At 34.8% G+C, this 22665-nt stretch overlaps 4 protein-coding genes, 1 non-coding gene and 1 pseudogene across 5 annotated transcripts; 3 read left to right on the forward strand and 3 right to left on the reverse strand.

The window, feature by feature from the left end:
- LOC104787943 (peroxidase 11-like) lies at nt 785–2421 on the reverse strand. The gene is made up of 4 exons (XM_010513605.2): nt 2120–2421; nt 1755–1946; nt 1473–1638; nt 785–1382 (listed from the first exon to the last, which is right to left on the reverse strand). The coding sequence occupies exons 1-4, from the start codon at nt 2339–2341 to the stop codon at nt 955–957; spliced, it is 1008 nt and encodes a 335-aa protein (XP_010511907.1). The 5' UTR covers nt 2342–2421; the 3' UTR covers nt 785–954.
- Nucleotides 3684–3757, forward strand: TRNAI-AAU. Its single transcript has one exon. It is a non-coding gene; the product is annotated as a tRNA-Ile (tRNA).
- LOC104787944 (pheromone-processing carboxypeptidase KEX1-like) lies at nt 6677–8350 on the forward strand. The gene has a single exon (XM_010513606.2). The coding sequence runs from the start codon at nt 7648–7650 to the stop codon at nt 8113–8115; it is 468 nt and encodes a 155-aa protein (XP_010511908.1). The 5' UTR covers nt 6677–7647; the 3' UTR covers nt 8116–8350.
- Nucleotides 10086–10745, forward strand: LOC104787945. The gene has a single exon (XM_010513607.1). The coding sequence runs from the start codon at nt 10093–10095 to the stop codon at nt 10522–10524; it is 432 nt and encodes a 143-aa protein (XP_010511909.1). The 5' UTR covers nt 10086–10092; the 3' UTR covers nt 10525–10745.
- LOC109133046 lies at nt 11153–11334 on the reverse strand (annotated as a pseudogene).
- LOC104787946 (basic leucine zipper 8-like) lies at nt 13484–14193 on the reverse strand. The gene has a single exon (XM_010513608.1). The coding sequence runs from the start codon at nt 14123–14125 to the stop codon at nt 13709–13711; it is 417 nt and encodes a 138-aa protein (XP_010511910.1). The 5' UTR covers nt 14126–14193; the 3' UTR covers nt 13484–13708.

Below are 22665 nucleotides of genomic sequence, written 5' to 3' on the forward strand. Positions count from 1 at the left end.
GCTTTTTCAAATTTATCTGAGCTCTAACCCAAAAGCTTCTTGTTGAATAGTCATATGTAAACGAAACCAATGGCTCATCACTAAGATTTTTCCCAATCTTTTCAACATCTGCTTCTATATAGTTAAAATAGGGCAAGCCTAATAGCTTGACCCAGAAGCAAGCAACAGAGAAATCAATATCGGCCATGGAAATGTCTTGTGGGCATTCCTTGAGGACTAATAAGATACCATCAACGTTCCAAGGTCCATTCTTTACAACCTTTTTCTTGTCTCTCTTTGTCTTGAATTCAAATAAGATAATATTGTCTTTCTCCAAAGCAAAAACCTTGAATCCACGAGAAAGCTTCCATTGCTGCCGCAATATGCTTTCTGTTCTGTCGAAAGACGGTAGACAAAGACTTGTGAAGAACTTTCCAACCAAAGAGCGTTTTGGATGTTTCGCAAGACCTGACCTGTATGCCTCCTCCATCACCATCGCTTAGAGATTTTGTTTGTAGTTAATTTGTATTTTTTTACTGTACGTATGACGAGATACCATCGATTTGTTTTTTTTTTTCCTTATATATAATAAATAAGTAAGCACAGTCCCAATAGGACTAATAAGTTTTAGTAATATTTTTGATTGGACAATGTAATTAGTTACGTCCACATCAATATAGGAAATCAAGGGTTGACTTTTTCTACATAACCAAAAAGATCGAAGAAATCTATTTTAGTGATTAATCGATTGAGATATTAATTTATAACGATTATGTTGTAATTAATTTATAAATCATTTGAAAAATCTTTAGAAAATACTGTATGAGGAAACTCTTTTAAACACTTAAGAACCCTATAAATATTTTATAAATAGAAATAAGGGGAAGAATAAGATCGGTTTCATTTTTTTTTCTTAAATAAATAAATTATCGGAAATAGTTTCTTCCTCCACTGTTTCGTTTTGTTGTTGATGTTTCATGTATTCACGAATCTGCAATTTCTTCTAACTTCTCCATCAGCAAAGCTTTCAGAGTTCAAAATGTTCCCCATCTTCACCATCGACTTCGAGAATTGCTCGAAGAAAGCCAATGGATCCTCCGCATACTTGCTCACTATGCGCCGCGTTTGTATCCCGAACATGCTCGTGTACATAGCCTGGTCCGAGTTCAACAAACCTTCTCCTCTTAGCAGCGTGTGGTAGATCGAGTTATCGAAGAGATTTGGCGTCACGTTGTCTATTGCCGTTACATTGGTATCACCTTCTCCGCTGTTCGAGGGACACATCTTTTTGAGACTTGACAAGTACGTCTCCGAAATCGGATTTAGGGCTGACGTCAGTTGAAAATCTCCGTAGATCCTTGATCGAAAGTTCCGACATTGTGCCATTCCAATAGTGTGAGCTCCTAGATAGATTATTCATCAAGTTAGGGTTTTAGTAATCCGGTTTACCACAATACCAAAAATCAATTGTCCGGTTTAGTTTACCACAATACCTATAAGAGCGACCATGTCTTCAACAGAGAGACCCTGAGCATAGAATTTAGCGATGATGCTGATCAAAGCCTCTTCTGGAGTCGGGAGGTTCGTTGTGGCAAGCGCGTAGCTTGCTGATTTTGAATCTTTTCTTCCAACAGGAACATCCCAGTAAGGCCCACCCACCTTCAAACCATAATTTAAAATGTTGTTTCATTTCATAATTCATAGGATACTATATGAGTATATAACATACGATATTTATTTTGAGAGAGTATATGTTTCAGTTCTTGTTTATTTACCAGGACTGTAGCATCTCTAGCACTGATTGTGAGAAGATCAGCGCAGGAAACAACTCCAGGACATTCGGATTCGATTATGTTCTTGATTCTGTCTACAATTTTGTATCCTTTCAATGAGTTTATGTTCGGAGAAGCTTTCTTCTCTCCCTTTAGTGACTCTGTTTCGTCTAGCAACACTGATCCATCGCATCCCTGAAATACCGTTTTAAACCTCAAAAAGTAATTAACCATTCATACCATAAAGCAATCTCCTTTCAGCTAAAATCTGTATTTAATAACATTAAACGTTTGACACATCCGTTACAAATTTTCTCTGTCGGGATGATTTCTTGTGTTTCAAGAAAGGTTTGTGAATGAGTACTTACTTGGACAAAGCAGTCGTGGAAGTGTAAACGAATAAGTATGGCTGCATTCCTAGGATCTTCCTTCACTATGCATTCCATTTCTTTCTTGATGACGTCAAACACGGTCGGACAAGTAGACTTGTAATAATCTAGGGTTAAAGGATGATCCTTTCCCAGTAGATCAAAGGAAAAGCATGGGATAAAGATGGTGTGAACCATCAAGAACACAAGGAGGAGTTTCATACTTCTTCTTCTGATGATGAAACCCTTTCGATCCAAACTTTTGGGAAAAATGTAAATATTTTTGTGGGAGATTATAAGGAGTTAGTGAAGATGGTTGGGACTTCAAAGAGATATATAAGTTTTTGAGAAGAGGGTGTTGTAGGATTTTTAGTTTTCTTGTGTTACAAGGGTCTTGAGAAGTAGGTCAAGTGAGATGCAACTAATTTTGTAAGATGGTTGTTGGGGTTTCCTATGACCCAAAGATCAAAATCTTATATTACCATAAAGTGTACTAATTTCCGCAATTTTCTTCTATGTTTATTTAAAGGCATTTTGTTTGTTTGTTTGTATGTTTACAGACGTTGCAAGCTAGCATGCATGTTTATTAACACTGATTCTTGAAACAAATCTAGAAGTCTCGTTTTGTATAATTTGTTCAACTGTTTTTATCTTTTTGGCACTACTATATAAACTAATACTTTTTGTTCAACAAGAATATAAGAAATATATAATACCCCATAAATAAATAAATATTGCAAACTTTTACATAATGTGAGATAAATAGGTCACGAATATCCTTGCTAGGTGTTGTTCTCTTCATCTGTTTATTTTTGTTTTCTTCGAATGACGAAATCTAGATCAGAAAGTAGGAGGGAATATATGATCCACTCTTTGGCGTCATCTTCAATTATACGATTAATTATAATAAAACCTCAAATAGTTTTGAAAATGATAACGACATTGTACAACGATCTTCTCGGTATAACTTATTTATTCGCCGTCAACTTGCTATTATTTTATGAATATTTTCAGTCTTAGAAACGGTTAAAAACAAAGTTATATGCATGGCAGTGTACATTAGTTGGGGGGAGGGGAAGAAACTTGGTGTTAGGTGGTTTTGGTATAGACGTTTAGTAGTCTAGGAGACTTTCTGAAGTTAACATCCGAAACTTTTAATTCATATGTCCTTAACGATTGTTTCGCCAGCGACGCATAACGCTTTAGGCCCAATATTTGTTAGTACCTTTCTTGTGTGTGTGATTTATTAAGCTACAAGCCTACAAAATTTCCAATCGAACAAACCAAACTCTCTTTTACATTAGCCGCTCTTCCTCAAGATCTTTTTTCAAATTAGTGAAAATTTTGGTGGTTTATTATAATATATATGTTCATATGATATCTCATATCTATATATAAATATTTCCATCTTCCGTGGAATAATTTAATAAATCCAGTAGTATTCAATATTGGAAACAAGTTACTTTATTCGTGTAAAACTGTGTAAGCAGAGTTGAGAATGTGCATCCACAATAGGACATGTAACAAATTTCAAAGAGTAAAACTATAAAAGCATTAGCAAAACGGCCCATTAGCTCAGTTGGTTAGAGCGTCGTGCTAATAACGCGAAGGTCGCAGGTTCGAAACCTGCATGGGCCACTTATTTTTTTTATCTTTTTATTGAACAAATGACGGTCACTTGCGGTCAACGGCATCATGAGCAAAACGCAATGCAGTATATTTTTTCATCCTTTCCATATCAGTTTGTTGATCTTCTTGTTTCTTATCATCGACCCAAAATTTCATATGTCTTGTTGTCGTGCTTCAAGATCACATAATCTCTATGTAAAACTCATTCAATCGATTATCACCAAACAAAATAAAGATATGTGGAATGGCTTATGACAAACTCCTTCCGTAAAACAAAAACAAAAAAAAAGAGAATGTGGATTGTGCCCTTACGATATGTTGAAAACGTTCAGATTATCTTGAATCCACAATGTTTTCACATCCGATTTTCAACCTCTCTCTATTATGGAGCTCTTCGTTAAAATTATGGTTGACGAGTGGTTGTAAGTTGTAACTGGTCAAGATCTACTTAGGATGGGAGTATGAGACCATAGGTAGCGCCATTACCATATAAGGCATGAAAAAATCATGATATATAGATAATTTTATGAAGAAGTCAAAAACATTTTTGAAAAACAAAATCCATTTACCAGCAAGTTAGATGTAAAACCTTAAGTTATAAATTATATTGAAAATACCATATATTCGATGTCAATGTTCTTTATAATTCAAGATATATAACTTCTATTAAGAAACTCAAAATTTTGGAAGCACCAGGAACACAAACTTAAGCAAATTTAATGGTTGATCAAGCACATTAAATTCATTTAAACTTCAGTTGAACTTGACATTTATGTATATACTAGAATATGACCCGTGCTAGAGCACGGGTTGAAATTCATTCTTTTGTTTATTTGGTAAATTTTATTTAATTGAAAGGGATCAACAAACCCTAAACAACATTATATATTTTTGTTTGTTAATTTTGTTTGATTTGTCTAGTGTTTAAAATTATATATTGTATTTTGATAGTTAATTCTATGACTTAATCTATAGTATAGCGCATATTAATTTTAGGACCAAATATGTAATTTATGTTTGTTAATTTAAAAAGTTTAAAAACAGCCCGCACATGTCCAAATTAAATTATTTAAAAAGTTTATTATAGTATATAAAACTATACAATTCAACAAAAGAAATATATGAAATGAATTTATATATTCAAATTTTGACCCGTTACTCAGTAAAAAATTTGGATATCATTTGGACCCTGGTTATCATTTATGGATATCATTTATTATCTATATATGAAGAGTTATCTTATGAAGAGTATAGGGTCAATGTATATCCTATATATAACCTATTTTTATTTTATGCATTTGTAACAATTTCTATTTTTTTTATAAAGTCTACGATTTGATACAAACATACGAAAGAAGGATCTTCATATATATTATAACTAAATCTTGCTCCATGATTTATGAATATCATTTATCATTTATCATTTATTATCTATATATGAAAGAGTTATCTTATGAAGAATATAGGGTTAATATATATCCTATATATAACCTATTTTTATTTTTATGCATTTGTAACCATTTATATTTTTTATAAAGTCTACAAAAACTAAGTTGTGTACTTCCCTTTTATTAAAAGGGGATAATTCTATAAACGGTTAAATTTTAAAAATCTACAGTCTTAACTTATATACATTTTCATACTAATTGAGTTATGCTTGCTATGTTAGAAGGTTAGGAACACACTCTATAAGAAAATGTTGATAAAAAAAAAAAAAAAACAAAAAAACAGTAACAGCAGAGAATTCTGAAACCAAAAAATCTATATTCAATTATTGAACTTTTGGAAAACCATGATACCAAGGAAAAAGAAAAAAAAAAGTTGGGTCGAGAAATCTAATCGAAAGGTATGATGTTACAGCAGGGATATTTTGTCATCTTATCTAAGATGGAAACCAAATCATGAAAAAAGGCTCGAAGAAGTATAGTGGTGTGTCTAATTTAAATGAGAGAAGTTTCCAAAGTATATACATATAAATAGATACAATATATATGATTTCACATCACATGGGAGACTTATGAAGTAAGAGACAAATGAATACATGGGGAAGTATACCTGACAAAAGCAGGCATTCAAAGTAAAGCTAAAAGTTTGGTGCTAAGGGACATACCCACTTCGTCTTCTCAACCTTTCAACAAAACCACCTAATCATCACTAATTAAGCATATATATGAGTTCTCTCATAACTTCATTGACTTCATAATTTTGTAACAACATAAGTAATATTCTAGAACCTATCAATATATACATATGAAAGTGAAAGAAAAGCCAATACAAGTTCTCTCTCTCTTTTTTTTTGTTTGTTCTCAAGTCTCAACTACTACTCACCCACCTAAGTGTAAGATAATATACAAATACCTAAAGGTGTGTGTGTGTGTTTACTAATCAAACAAAAGATATTATAGAGAGAAAACAGTACTCACACGTGTAGGATGAATGATAATAGTACAGACCCACATGAGAAAATCCAAGGTGAGTCCCTAAAAGAAAACAAGCTTTGGAGGCATTAACGATGTGTACAATTCTAATAAATCCTAATATATCTCCACTCGTGAGACCCACAGCGAGTATTATTATTTGTACTATGAGGATCAAATTTTCATAAAGGCCAAAACTGATTTACTTAAATGCACAAAGAGGGGTCAAAGTCTTACACACCACCACCGTTTTTAATGTTACATATGGATTCATTTCTCCCACACTTTGCTTAGCTGTAACCAAGATAGATTCCAGTTACTGTAAAAAAAAAAAAAAAGGATGCAAAGGTGTCATAGTAGAAACAATACAAATCTTTTTAGTTCTTTACTTTTTTCACCACAGATGATACTTAATCTCTGCTGCTTTGTCATTTTCCTCAAGAATAGAAGTAAATGCACCAAATAAATACTAGAAAAACAAAATCCAGTTGCGTTTACCTTCAATGCAAAAGAAAACAACTATTTTATGGGGGAGAGAGAGAGAGAGAGAGAAGAGAGGAACAACAAAAGGCTGCAACACTTTTTATGACCAAGACAGGACTGGGGAGGGAAGAAGAGTATTAAAGGAATGAGGAAGAGGAACAGCTCCTAACCTAATTAAGAAAATGGGTTTCAACATATTCCTTCTTGTTTGTTGAGTGGGTCTTATCTTATTTCCACCTCAAAAGCTGGTCTTTTATAGTTGTGAGATTTGATTACAGCCCAGTGAAACAAAGAGAGAGAGAGAGAGTGAGAGAGAGGGAAGTAAAAACTAGTAAATGCATGTTGTAGCTATCCCCTCCTATCATATGGCTATTATCAATAAAAAGAAACAAAAAAACAAGTGTTAACCAATAAGCATTGCTGCTTACACATCACTTATAAGAGCTCCAAACAGATAAAACTTTGGTTTGGTGGGTATTGATGTTTTATGTCTCTCTCAACCGTCTGTGTTGTGTGTGGTTCGAACCTTGTTTTGGGAACTATAATATGCTCAATTCCCTATATAAGAAAGAGGGCTAAAAGAGAATTTATATATAGGGCTATAAATTTATTATAGAAGTGTACTATATTTATTTTGAACAAGGCGCTAATTTAACCAACCTTTTTTTTTTCTCTCCTTTCATATATATCTGAAATGGCTTGTCTTGTAGTACTTCAATTGAGCGAAAACAATGGTGCTAAGATTGCCATGTGGTGATACTCACTCCTGGTATTCAATTATATGAGTGTGATTCCATAGGCTCCGGCTTTTCCTGATACTCAAACACAAGAAAGGAAAAATATAAAATCAGACAAAAGAGGACAAGCTATTTATTGATGGTCTGAAGAGACAAAGCCAAACCAAACCGAGAGGCTATATCAGAGGTTAATAGGCTGGGAACAAGAGCTAGGTACGTAAAACGTTAAGTAAAAGCTAAGTTAACCTTTTTTGTGTTAGCCATGGAGTCTCCAAGAAGAATCCATGGAGGTGCTGAGGAGAAGAGTAGCTGTGAGTCAGGATGGACTATGTACATAGAAGACACCTTCCACGGAAACCATCACTCGGAAGTTGTCTATGATGATGATGACGATGATGAAGATGATTTCCATGTAAAAGAGGTCGACCATGATGGTGGTGATGACGACGACGATGATGATGGTGATGATAGTAGTAACAATGAGAGTGATGACTCAATGACTTCTGATGCATCCTCATGGCCTAGCACTCAGCATCCAAGAAACAACAAGAATCATGCAGCTTCAACAAAGAATAGTAATGCCAAACAACAACAAGTCAATCATGAGAAAGAGAACAGAGTTCGTGACAGATTCAGCGACCAAGGTGAGGAATCTGAGCTCAAGGCTAGAACAAGAACCACTGCAACTAGTCGTGTTAAAAGTAGAAGCAAGGTGAGCAAAACCAAATAAAGTCTATCATACTGGTTTTTAATTTCTTTAAGCAAGCTATCCAATGTTCTCTTCTGCTCATCAAGGGAAAAAAAAAACTTAAGCAGTTGATACAAAGTTCAGACCATGTAGTTTGTTTCTACTCTTTTCTTTTAAAACAGGATTATGTTTTTGCTTAATGCAAACTCCGTTCATGTAACTTGTCTATGTGGTTTTCCGTTTGGAGCTATGCTAATAATATCTACCTTTTTACACATATACTCCGTTCTAACACAAAACGGGAACATGTTTTTCTAATCTACCTCTTCAACAAAAGAGCAATCAAGAAAGGTAATGCCAGGAAAAACAAAATTCAATAATAAATCCGTAGCCATTGAAAAGCAAACGTGTTACGAATTTTGACTCATAAATTCGTATAAAACTCAGATCCAAAAACGATTGAATTTGGGATAAAACAAAGAGGCTGATGACAAAACAGGAGTTTCTAAGGTTACCAGATTGTTCCCATAGGTGTGGCCCCAAAGTAGTAGCTAGAACACACCATAGCTTTTCCTGTTAACAAAGACTCCTGCTGCTTTCAATGCCNTTTTTTTTTTTTTTTGTTAAAGAAAGAACAAATTTCAATCATTCAATATATGTCATAATCAACACTTTCACAAAAATTTCATAAATTACTATTTTTCGCAACAGGAATCACAACAGTAAATAGAAAAAGATCTTAATCAACCTGTTTGTGATATTCTTCTCTTCCTATTTCACAACAGTAAATAGAAAGAAATGTATCTATCAAAGAAAAATTCCACAAGCAAACGAAGCGTCGGTCTTTTAGAAAGTCGAAGATGGTCATTTGACTCATTTCTATCAATAATACAGTTTAGAGTGTTGGAAAATGACTGAAAATTTAAGTTTAAGATTATTGAGGTTAATAATGAATTTGGGAACAGAAAACAACAAAAGAGTTTTAGCTGGCAGCTTGGCTAAGAGAGGACCGTCCTCAACGTAGATGTGATTCTCAAGTCACTTTCCACATTGTAATCTCAAATCAACCATGCACGTGCATAAGCAATAAACAGGTAGATGATAATGAAATAAGGGTCGTCCAATCTAATTCTATGACCCACAAAATGTGAGAGAGAATGTGACTTAGTATAATGCACAACACATTGGACCTGGTCTACCAAGTTTCAACTCCAGGATGACCAAACAAGCAAAGGTGAAGAACCAACCATTCCGGTCAAAGAATTAGTCTGCACATGTTCGATTGATAAATCGAAAATGACATCCAAGGGAAAGATTAACAAGAGAAGCGATACTGTTGTGAAACACAAAGCAACCACCATTAGTTTATCAAAAAAACATTGTATGTTTGAGAAACTGTTACAATCAACTAATTTTACTAAAAATTCCATAGTTATAAGAGAGGAGTTATGAGAGGAAGCCACATCAGTATAGTAAAGAGTTATGAACGAGTGAAAACTAAAACAGTTTACGTATATTTATCTAAAACTGTTTGAATTGGAAACTTAATTAACTTAAAACATTTTAGTATCCTTAATCATCAACTCCCTAACAACGCTATCATGGACTCCTCATTATTCAGCCTATACGTACGGGTTCTCTTTTAAAATATACCAATGGAATCGATATGCTTGCTCACTCTGGAGTTAAATTCTTGTTTCAATGCAATCTAGAGCTTAAGCTAGATAAAACCTGAAAATATACGTTTGTCTTGTCTCAAGCACTATTGATTTTTTATTTTTAATAGGATAGTAAAATAACTTGAAAACAACTAATAAGTATGCCAAACTAACAATATCCTTAAATTCCTCCCTAAAACGTTACCACGAGACCCTTATTTCCAAAACAAATTCACATTACATTGCCGAGTTTTTTTCTGCTCCTATTACTGATTAATGAAAAAAGCATGACACCATATTGACAACTATATACATTTATGATCCTTCCCAGCCTTCAACTATTAACACCAAAAGAAGCAAAATGACAGAACTCAAATGGATATGTATTTCCTTCTCACTAACACTTTTGCTAAGCTTATCAGTTGGAGGAGCCCTTAACATAGACCAGAAATGGTCTGGTGGAAATCATTTTGGTTACCAGGGCGGGTTCTGTCTTCCCGGTCTGTGCATTGGAGGATCTGGTGGTAGCAGAGTCCACTTCGGCAGGGACAATTACGGTGGTGGATATAGACAGGCCTTGTATTGCAAACCGCTAACATGTTATGGTGGCTCATGTGATGCACTCCATTTACATTTAGACAAGGGACTGTATGAATCTCTCGTAAGCAAGAATGCCGAAAAACTCCCAGCAACTGTTGGTTTCAACATCCCAGGGTCCTTTAAACAAAATGTCAACAGAAACTATGAGTTCAAGGAGGTGAAAGAAGCTGCAATGGCACCACAGTCTAACTAGCTAGCTGATGAGGCTTAGTCTATATTCTATAGTTTGTATCAATATATTAACATCCTATGTATCTCATCATACTGAGTTGTTATCACGGTTATAGTAATAATGTAAAAAAGGCAACTAAACTAGTGAGTAGACGTTCCGACGGTTCCGTAGTTTAATATAATGATAAAAATTTGACAATTACCAAGGAAAACTTAGTGTATACAAAATATATCATGCTTATAAGTGTGTTAACTAGTGTTACATTAGTAATGTGTAACTTTATTTGTTTATAAAACAGTCGATATGTCCGAGTGGTTAAGGAGATAGACTAGTAATATTTATTATTTTCCCCAACTCCAACCAATTTTAATTATCAAAAAAAAACTTTATTTGTATTTATTATTATTTAATTTGCGATTACAATTTATTTCACATTACACATTCCTTGTAATGTGAACTAGTTTGCTGAAAACCAAATTTAACGTTATCTAAAACAATACATATGGATATAAAACCTAATTACCTGTATAGATATAGAATTATAGTTTATAGAAAATCGACGAAGTCATTTGATTGACATGGTCGGGATTTAACGTGACCGGATCCATGCATGTAAAAAGGGATAAACTAAGGAACGTCTCGTACTAATTTATCTCCGGCGGGAAATTAAAGCGGTAGAGATGGGATGGGAGTGGCGAGTTTGACGTGGTGGAAGAAAGCGACGGAGAAGAGGACAGAGGCAATGAGAGCAAAGAATCCAAATCCGATTATAAGAGAGAAACCGGCGAAGATCAGGTCCATCGCCGTTTGAAAGCTCATTATTCCCATCATCGATTTTTGAGTTGTGGGATAGTTTAGTTAAGTTAGCTTTAGAATTGCTTTGAATTATGAAACAATTGAGAGAGGGTGCATGGAACAGAATGCGTTGATATTGTGAAACTCGCATGGCCACGCAAATCTACGACATCTTGAACTATTATTCTCTTAAAATAGAGAAAAGAAAAAAACAATAATTAAACTCCGTCTGCTGCAAACAAACAAAAAAATCCATCTAAATTAAACCATTTTTTTTTTTCAGATTATGGACCATTGATTTGTAACCCTCGTAGCCCGAAGTAATTTTTGTTAGTCTATTTGTTTGTAGTGAGATTCGAACCCGTAATCCTTTTGGGCAGGGGATCAAGAATATGTTAAATCAAAACTAGCCATGATGGATTCAATGAGCTGCACTCTAATTGTGTGTTTTATATAAATGAATAAATGAAGAAAGTTGTAATCGTGAGCTTAATGAGTCATGAAGCACTTGAAAGTTGAAAGTAAAGTAGAGAGATTGAAAGATTATATCATTAATTATTCTAAGAAAGCGTGAGAGGTTAGTTGAGGTAGCGACTCGTCGATGCACCATGTTTCTTCTTGAGGAACCTTTCAAACTATATATCTCAATTTTTTTTAAAGAGCATACTTAATTAATTGATGATCCAATGGATTTTGAAGTTTGTGAGTAATAATTTAGCATAAAGTGACTTTATTCCCTATACATCATCATTTCTAGTTTATATAGTCTGCTTGAAGATTAACAATCCAACTAAACTTTGTCTTTTTACTTGGAAGTATAATTAAACTTAATATATCAAATTTCGAGATCGTAAAAGTGTGGATTGATGGCATTTGTGGCGGCCCTTGCATAGTAGCGGAGGAAACAGTACATCATGTTTTTGTTCCAACTTTTCTCAAATTATTTTATTTATATCTAAATAAACATAAATATTAGACTTTATAGCTTATTTCATCGACCAATATATTCAAATATTTGATTTTAGTTAATATTTTTGAATTTTAGTTTAAAAGTACTAATCGAAGTAATCATCCTTCAGCTGGTCGAAGGGGCGACTAATGAAAGTCAATTAAAGCTTTAGAGTGACAGTTTCACATGCTCACAATGGAATTATTTTGCTGATGCTACGGACCATTATGGTCTGCATTGATATTAGAAAGCAAAATATTATAATTTAGAACGTAACTCTAACTAGTGCCTAGTGGTAGAGGTTTCTTGTTTGTATTCATTCAATATTATTGTTTCTAAGGTTTCTTATCTATTATATCATTTTTTTTTTCAAAGAAAATAGTACTAGCTAGCAAGATTGATAATTTTGAGTAAGTATATGATAATTTACTAAAATGCTAGTATTAGCAAATGAGAGAAAAGGGTTTATTTTATTTTTATCGAATGTACATTAAAATATATATTCATTGAATATTCTTGTAAATAGATATTGTCATGATGATTTTCCAAAATACATTTGCAATACGTGGATTATGTTTGTCAGAAAACCAAAACAAATATTGTATGTGAATTACAAAGAGGATTCGACACTTTCAACTTCTAAATTAATTAGTCATCCATTTGCTAATCATGATTCAGGACAACAAAAAGAGGTAATTTAAATTACCTCTTATGCCTCCCCTGTGCAACCACCTCCACCAACATCTCCTATGCCACCATGCAACCTCCTCTTACGCCTCCCTTGTGTAAGTAACATCCTCTTACCACCTCTTATGCCTCCCCTGTGTAAGTAACATCCTCTTACAACCTCTCTTATGCCTCCACTGTGTAAGTATTACCACCTCTTATGCGTCCCCTGTGTAAGTAATCTCCTCTTAAGTATTACCACCTCTTATGCGTCCCCTGTTCCACCATCACTACCGCCATATATATAACTTCCTTTTGTCTCCACGTCGTAACTACCATTATTGCACCTGTTTTTTAGGCATGAAGGTACCGTCGATCCCTGGTGGGATGTGTTACTAGTTAGGAAACACAACCACTTTAGACAGGATCGACTGGTGACATAACCTCAAATTTAATTATACTTAAACATTAAAAAAGGTAACCAACGGGTTTTCCTTTAGACCGATTTCCTCAATAATGTGTTGTGAGTTTATTGGTTCACTCCCGGTTTGTAACTGTCTCTTGGTTAAGTCATTAAAATAATCGGTAATTCATTAATAAAAAAAACCATAAAATCATAATCTTGTGCGCCTTTTATCCAAAAGTAACTTTTAAAAACCCTCTCACCACCCATTGATTCATTCACACAATCTTAAATTCACTTCGTTTTCTTCGTTACAGTTTCAGAAACTTTACGTAGCAGAGAACACTCTTCTCCATATATAGAAAAACAAAAACACAAACTATTCCGCTCGATCAAACGGTCCAGATCTTATCGCCGTCTACGTTAAGAAACCTATTAAGCCTGATCTCACCAATCATCTTCCTTGACTTGGAGTTTTCTTCTCGAAGTTTCATGTTCTCTTCTATAACCTTATCGTAACCCTCCTTGGCTCGGCTTAACTCATCGACGAGACATTTGTTCTCGTTGATGAGCTGAACAAGCATAGACCACAGTTCGTCCATGTGTCGCCGTTTCCGCATACGCGATCTCCGAGCTGACTCGCGGTTCGATACCTTCCTTCTCCGCTTCCGCTCATCATCTTCCGCACTCCGGTTAGAGTCTTCTGACGTGGCTGGCAAGTTTACAAGTGGAACGCGATCGCCAAAGGTTTTGAAAAAAGACTGCGGACTAGGGTTTGCACTTGGAAGGTTATAGACAAAACCAGCCATATATACAAAACAAACAGTTATGTGTTCTTTTGTAACCTTTCTTAACAAGTATGATGGTATAGATCCATAAGATGCACTCTAATTTGGTATTTATAGATGATTAAATTGAGGGTAGTACTGTGACCTTACAGTACTAACAGCTAATCCAAGTGGCTATATAATACACGTAAACTTTTAATATAATACTTCTCATGTATGATGAAGAAAAAGAGAAGTTGTAATCGTGAGATTGACGAGTCACGAAGCACTTGAAATATGGCATGAAGGGTACCATTGCGAGACAAAATCAAAGTTTATATTATTAGTTATTCTAAGAAAGCGTGAGAGGTAGCGACTCGTCGACGCACCATGTTTCTTTTTCTCGAGGAACCTTCCAACCATATCTAATTTTTTTAAGAGCATACTCAATTGATAATCCAATGGTTTATGAATACTGTGGGTAATGATGTACCACAAAGTCACTTTATTGCTTATACATGCATTATATATAGTGTTAAATAATGGACAATGGAGAGATTTTACCAAAACTAATATAGTTCGTGAAGCATAATTGCGAGAGTGAGTTGTGGTCGAATAGCTAAAGTAGTAAAATTTGATATTAGCGCATTAGGCCAATTATCTTAGTCAATTAGAGTGGATTTCACTTGGGGTTGGGGGATCGGATTGGTTAATTTTGCAGCTCTAGCTAGCTTTATTAGGCCGTAATTAAGTAGCACTTATAATAGTATTTTATCTAAGTAAAGATTAGATTATCGATGTTTAATATGTAAGTAACGAAGTTTCCTTGATCCGCTTTAAGCCAATCATCTTAATGTCATCAGAGATGAAAGTTTAATTGCAAACGAGTCTTTTCATATAATATGTACGGGTGCTTGCCGTGACTGAATCATGTGACTTCTTTAATGCCTTGTGAGAAGATCTTAATTGTACAGTTTTAGCCATCGTGACATTGTTTAATTAGCTAACAATTTTGCGACTATAAATTAATTCAATAACATAAATTAATAATCATGTTATTTATAATTGTAAATTTATCGATTATTTTTTATAATTTAGATTATTTTCTTAATGATCGCTAACTCATTGGTAGTATAATAATCAATAGACATATTTCATATGATATCAGTTTTAGAAGGAAAAAAAAAGCACTTGTGATTGATCAAATTTTCTTGTTTGTATTATAATTTTAAATTCTAGTGGTAGAGATTTCTTGTTTGCATTTTACTAATTAAGTTTCCACCTAACTAACTGTACTCTTGTTTGTTAGTTTCAAAAACTTTCACCATTCCAAAACATAAACCTTTCGAGTCCATATCAATTTATTAAAATTTTCTCACTAATATACACAAAAAACGTCGATAATTTCCTTATTACTTGTGAAAGAAGCTGCTAATTATTTTTTGTCCTTTGGCAGATTTATTGTGTTTTAGAAAACAATCCAGCCAAACCGGAAAAACTCTCTTGGGATGATTTTGCACTAACTGTCAAATCAGGGAGAAAGATTATGACAATTAATCCTTCATTCACTTTTAATAGACTAACCATGCATCACGACAATGTTAGGCATCTCGATCCAAATAGAAATCGCAAAGCATAGGGAATTGAATACTAAAAACATTGTAAGAAATGAACAATTACTTTGACTTTTGCAACTTTCAATTTTCATAATATTTTACCACTTACATGTTTATATGCTTTAATAAAGTGTTTTTGAGAAGTGCTTTTTGTTGTTTTATTTCTTTCCAAATTTTATATTATATGATATGACAAGGTTTTTTCTAACTTTGCCTAACAACACGATAAAAGATGCTCTATTTTTGTACACATATCTTTGTTATCAATTTTATATTTTAATTTTGACATCATTTTATTTGTAATTAATATAGTGTATAGTTTGCTTTTCGTTTTTTTTCTTTTACATTGTTATATAAATATATTTCTTCCACTTTTAGTTTTAACATCTATATACCATATAATCTAAATATAAAAATTACTGATCAAACCAATTAAAATATATAAAAAATTGAAACCAAATTAATTTAGGGTACCCTAACTTAAAAATGTAGAAAATTTTCTAATATATGAAAAACTCACATTATATTCAATAATTATATATATTGTATTAAAGACACAACTCACAATAAATTTTATGGCATATATATAACAATAAAATAAAGTAAGGTTTTTTCAAGTACATGTTAATAGTAATCATAATCACAACTTATTCTATATTAATTCTTGAAAATGTAACTCCCATGATATTTGACAAAATTAAAAAAAAACTCATCATATTAATACCTTAATGTATTAATTTCCATATAGTTTATGTTTTACAAAAAAGAAAAAAACCACAAAATTTTTTTCTATAAATACCAAGGCAAAATCTTCACCACACATTTGGTTGATAAATTTACACTCAAGATGACACTTAAGATCACTTCGTCATAATATTTGTTTATGAGTAATATAAATATCAATAACTATTACAATGCTTGTTACTTTTTACAATATTTTTTCATACAATATCTTATACTTATAATACATACAAATTCTTTAATAATTTGCTTATATGTAAGTAGGGTTGCCTCAATTCATTATGACTTTTCATTTAATAGTTTTTAACTAGGGTTGAGTCTTTTTACCATATTATTTTTTTATAATAAATTTTTATTTTGATGGTTGTGTTTTTTAAACTCACAGTTATATATGTTTAATATTTATGAAGTTTTAACTCTACTTATTATTTTCTTTTTTTGAGATAATTTTTAATTTTAATATTAGCATATATTGAAGATTCTATAATATATAATTCTAAATTTAAAATTTAATTTAATTTTTTTTTGTAATACTTCCCCTGCGATATCGCAGGGGTCTGAGTCCTAGTACTATTAGTAATACACACTTCACTTTTGACGTTTACACCTTTCATAATTTTTAACCACTTACCAGTATACATGCTTCAATAAAATGTTTTTAGAGACTTTCGATAAGGTAGCATGTGACACATCCTCTAGCTCGGTTAAACGAGCAGAACTGGCCAAATCACATAACAACTGCATCATAAAAAAAAGAAGCAAAAGTGTTTATACTACTATGACTAGAGTAATAAAAAGACTTTACCTCGAGGTCTTTGGTATTGTAGCCAAAGGTCACAGTAGCCAACATCTTTAAATCTACATCCTCACTCAGTTCAAAGTCTTTCTCAAGACAAAGCTGATTCATAATTAGGGTTCTGACCATAGTACTAGGGGATGAATCATTACTCTGTTCGAATAATAAACCAATAAGGCAAGAGTTATAGTAAACAGGAAAAAGGAAAAAAGTAGAGCAAGAGTTAGTAAAGGGATGTGTTTTATGTTGTTTTACCTCTCCCTAATTAGTCTTATATATTTATCTCCAGTGTCCTTAGGACTTAAACATGCTACCACCATTACCATTTCCTTCTTACGAGATGGTAAGTAAGCACACAATTCAGCAAAAGCATCTCCTAGGAGTACTCAAACCATGTTTGCAAACTAAATAAAAGCTATTTATGGATTAAAGCAGGCTCCCCGAGCATGGAACGCACGCTTTACAAAGTTTCTAACTAAGTTGGGTTTTGTAATGAGCAACGCTGACAACTGTTCGTCTATAAAAAAGGCTCACAACTGACATATATTCTGTTTTATATTGATGACATCATGTTAAGTGCTTCTTCGGTGGATCTACTGCAAAGGATAATAGACTGGCTAAAAGCTGAATTTCCTATGATGGATTTAGGTAAACTTTGACACTTTTGGGGTATCAAGGTCGACTACAACAACCAAGGATTGTTTTTGAGTCAACATACTTACGCTCAAGACATCATTAACAGGGCTGTCATGGCTGAGTGTAAACCATGTGCGACTCCGGTTGATCTGCAATCCAAGCTTTCGGCAACAGAAAGAGATACGATACCAGACCCAATGACTTACAGAAGCCTAGCTGGGGCTCTTCAATACCTAACCTTCACGAGACCAGACATTGCTTATGTCATTCACCAAATCTGCCTCTACATGATCCTCGCATCCCGCATATGAATGCTCTCAAACGTATCATCCGCTACTTACAAGGCACGATAAAACATGGTTTACAGCTTGTGCAAGGTAACATTACAGCGCTCACAACATATACTGATGCTGATTGGGCAGGCTGTCCGAACACACGGAGATCTACATCAGGTTACTGTGTCTGTCTAGGCTCCAATCTGGTCTCATGGTCTGCAAAACGCCAACAAACAGTTTCAAGGTCGAGTTCGAAGGCTGAGTATAAAGGAGTGGCCAACGTCGTTGCTGAACTAACGTGGATACGCAACTTAATGCGTGAAATACATCTATCACTACAAAATGCTTCTATTGTTTATTGTGACAACATCGGCTCCGTATACTTAGCTACAAACCCAGTCCAGCATCAAAGAACAAAGCATATAGAACTCGATATACTTTTTGTCCGAGAAAAGATTGCTATAGGCGAGGTAAAGGTGATACATGTACCATGTTCTCTTCAATATGCAGACATATTTACCAAGGGTCTACCGACTTGCCTCTTCAACGAGTTTCAAACCAGTTTAACCATCCAAAGTCCAGATGCTTCAACTGCAGGAGGGTGATAGAATATAGAAATATTTGGTTCAGCTAGATAGCTAATATCTTGTATATATTGTTTCTTGTATCCTGAAACAACCTGACCCTTTTTTTTTTAATAATTAAATACAATGTAAACAATTATGCAGCCTATACTACTAAATTAAACCAACCCAAACCACAATTCCTCATTAAACCAATAACAACCAGTACACACAGCGGAAACATACCAACCATAAAAAACCATTACAACATCAATTCAATAACAATCCTAAGCATTCTATCCATCAACCTAGCATATCTCTATCCAAGGTTCCAACAACATATCCGACAATCCAATAACACACAAACGAGACCCTAGAACATCCTCCTCCTCATCGCCATGATTCCACAACACAAACCTGCACACCACAAACAACAATTGAGATGCGTAAGTATTATCACAAATACTTAGTGAGGCAATCCTCCCATCTACTGGGCTATACACACAAGCAACTGAGAAACCAATGCTTAACAAATGACAACCAAACACAAACAAACCAGGAAAAATCACGAAACAAGCAACTTGGTGTCGACCGACACAAGAGAGGTGTCGATCGACACTGGCCAAACATGGTGTCGACCGACACCTAACTGGTGTCGATCGACACTCCCTTCGCAGACGCGAACTGCACGAATCCGAACGACGAACCTCCGTTTCCATCCGCCTAAAATCTGTCCCAAACTCTCCCAAAAGCCTCAGGAACCTATAATAACCATAACACAACCACCACAAGCAAGAACAACACCACAAAACACAACAAATCAAGCAAACAAAGGATTCTCAGGCTTAGATAAGCCATGGTCATGCACTCACCTTATCAACTGATTATAACAACCAATACAACCAGTTGAGACCCTCCTAACGTCTGAAACAGCCCAGAAACGCCCTACAACAAGCCACACAACCAAAAACGACTTATAGCAAAACTGGACAGAAACATCAGAAAAGAACAGTCTCAAAGACGAAACCCTAAAATGAAAACCAACCGTTAACTACCAAATCGCTCCGGTGAAAAGCTATCCCTAGACGTCACAAAGCTTCCCACAAAAATTTCAGCACGATCAGGAACCAGACGAGACCTCGATCTCAATTACAATCCCCGATGGTTCCAACTCGCGTCTGAGAAAACGTGACTCACGAAACTGCCAATAACTCATCGAGTTTAAATTCAAAACTACTTCTGTAAAAAGAAGAATGACGATGAAAGAATTGGGAATAAACCTACCAAATTTCATTACCTTTGAGAACGATTTGATATGCCGAAACTATTTCCTCCCAAACCCTAACGATTCTGCTCTTTCTCCTTTAATCTCCTTCACAACACAATAGGCTCTCTCCTCTCTCTCTATCTCTGCAAACGGCGACCAGACACCCTAAAACCCTTAATTTTTCGCTTCTCCACTTATATACTCGGTTTAGATAACTAAACCAAACCAACCAAACCAAAATCACGAATTAAAACAAACTCGACGAACCCATAAATAGTAGTGTCGATCGATACCACAAGGGTATCGATCGACACTCCTACCAAAACCGCATAATCCGGTTCGTGGATGTTACATATCCCACATATATAGGGTAATCTATGTAACCTCTTTGGCTATTTAAGGTATGCTAAATCAATGAACCTCCTCAAGGGGATTTCATAACTTTCAAACTGGGATGGAGTGAATTTTCCCCCAAGAACACAACGACTCACATAGGTGACGTAGCTACCGTCATTCACGGCCATCAATAGCTCCTGCAACTCTTTGTTTGACCAGCGTAGAGGCATTTTTACGTTCTTCTTTCTTCTTTCTTATTTCTTCTTTCCGTATACCTGTTGGATAAGCTTCAACATTACTTAGAGCTCAAGTTAGTCTTATCAAGTTGGATAAGGACTATAGGAGCTCATCATTATCTTATTAAGAATTAGGAGGTATCTAGTTCATAATAGGAATAGGATTAGTAAAGGATTTCTAGTTCTATAAATAAGGTTGTTGAGTTGTGACAATCCTTAAGAAACATAAGAGGTGTTTAGTTTTTGAGTTATATTTCTAAACATCAATAAGAAGAGTTATTTCTTTAAAGTCTTTGTATTTCTGAAACTTTATTTGGTATCAGAGCTTTAAGGTAAGTCGATTTTATAAGCTATCAACAGTCGAGATATGGCAGACGGTGATAAACTCGTTGCAGCAACCCTCGGACGTTAGGAGAGTGCTCCTTCATCGCTACAATGTCCTATGCTGACAGCTACTAACTACACTGTATGGGCTATGCAAATGAGGATTATGCTGCGTGTAAACAAGGTTTAGGAAAATATAGAACTAGGGTCCGATAATGCTGATTTGAATGACATAGCAACGGCATGGATTTTTCAATCTATACCCGAATCCCTTATTCTCCAGGTTGGTGATCAGAAAACTCCAAGAGATATTTGGAACATGATCAAGAACCGAAACCTGGGTGCAGATCGTGTCAAGGAGGCTCGACTGCAAACACTTATATCTGACTTTGAGAAGCTGAGGATGTCGGAGTCAGACACAATTGATGACTTTGCCAGTAAGTTATCACAAATCTCGTCAAAAGCAACCTCATTAGGAGTTCCAATAGAAGAGTCAAGGTTGGTTAAGAAGTTCCTGAGCAGTCTTCCGAGAGAGAAATTCATACAGATTGTTGCTTCGCTAGAACAGGTTCTTGATCTCAATACAACAGGGTTTGAAGAAATCATCGGGAGGCTTAAGGTTTACGAAGAAAGGACTCTACGTAACAGTAAGCAGGATGATACACAAGACAAGCTTATGTATGTGAGAACTGATCAACCAAACTTTGTGAACTCAAGAGGTCGAGGTCGTGGACGAGGAGGCAGAGGAAACAGAGGTCGAGGCAGAGGAAGAGGCTATCAGCAGGATCATCCTACAAATCAAAAGGAACAGAATCAGAACAAGGAGAAAAAGGATAAGGTTCTGATCTGTTTTAGGTGTGACAAACCGGGTCATTATGCCTCTGCCTGTCCAGAAAGAAATCAAAATCAACAGGAGGTTAACAAAACAGAAACAGAGGAAGCTGATGCAGTCCTTTACATACATGAAATCGTGTTTCTTAATGAAGAAAAGCTGTTACCGAAGAAGTTCGAGCAAGAGAAAGTCGATGAAGGAACTTGGTACTTGGACAACGGTGCATCAAATCACATGACTGGAGTTAAGTCTTTCTTTTCGGAGTTGAATGAGAGAATTAAAGGTAGAGTGAGGTTTGGAGATGGTTCATGTGTTGACATCAGTGGTAAAGGTTCAATTCTATTTGAAGGAAAAAATGGAGAACAACAGTTAGTAAGAGACATATACTACATACCGGAACTCAAAAGCAACATTCTAAGTCTAGGACAAGCAACAGAGCATGGTTGTGATGTTAGAATGAGGCAAAACTACTTGACACTACATGATCCAAGAGGAAGACTCTTAGTAAGGGTACTAAGATCTCAAAACAGACTCTACAGAATCAACCTGAAAATTGGTAACCCTATCTGTCTGCAAACAAGACCCAATGATGATACATGGAGATGGCATGCGAGGCTTGGGCACATAAGTTTCAAGACCCTTCTGAACATGTCAACACAGCAGATGGTTTATGGACTACCGAGAATCGAAAAAGAAAACCAACTATGCGAGTCATGTCTGGTTGGAAAACAAACTCGTCGAGTTTTTCCTACTGCAACACAATATCGAGGTTCTAGGACCTTGGAGATTCTACATGCGGACATGTGCGGACCAATAACACCCGCTACGTTGTCAAGAAACAGGTATGTGTTCGTGATAATTGATGACTGCACTCGATATTTGTGGACCATACTACTAAAGGAGAAGAGTGAGGCGTTTGAGAAGTTTAAAGCTTTTAAAAATCTTGTTGAGAAAGAGTGT

This window comes from Camelina sativa, chromosome 5, assembly GCF_000633955.1.
Source record: "Camelina sativa cultivar DH55 chromosome 5, Cs, whole genome shotgun sequence".
NCBI lineage: Eukaryota > Viridiplantae > Streptophyta > Magnoliopsida > Brassicales > Brassicaceae > Camelina > Camelina sativa.

What these genes read in the sequence shown, in the direction of transcription:
- LOC104787943 (XM_010513605.2), bottom strand. Translation starts at nt 2,341, where the DNA reads ATGAAACTCCTCCTTGTGTTCTTGATGGTTCACACCATCTTTATCCCA. An exon ending in CTAGAGATGCTACAGTCCTG is followed by an intron (nt 1,639 to 1,754) that starts GTAAATAAACAA and finishes TATGGTTTGAAG; the next exon opens with GTGGGTGGGCCTTACTGGGA. An exon ending in AGACATGGTCGCTCTTATAG is followed by an intron (nt 1,383 to 1,472) that starts GTATTGTGGTAA and finishes TAATCTATCTAG; the next exon opens with GAGCTCACACTATTGGAATG.
- LOC104787944 (XM_010513606.2), top strand. Translation starts at nt 7,648, where the DNA reads ATGGAGTCTCCAAGAAGAATCCATGGAGGTGCTGAGGAGAAGAGTAGC.
- LOC104787945 (XM_010513607.1), top strand. Translation starts at nt 10,093, where the DNA reads ATGACAGAACTCAAATGGATATGTATTTCCTTCTCACTAACACTTTTG.
- LOC104787946 (XM_010513608.1), bottom strand. Translation starts at nt 14,125, where the DNA reads ATGGCTGGTTTTGTCTATAACCTTCCAAGTGCAAACCCTAGTCCGCAG.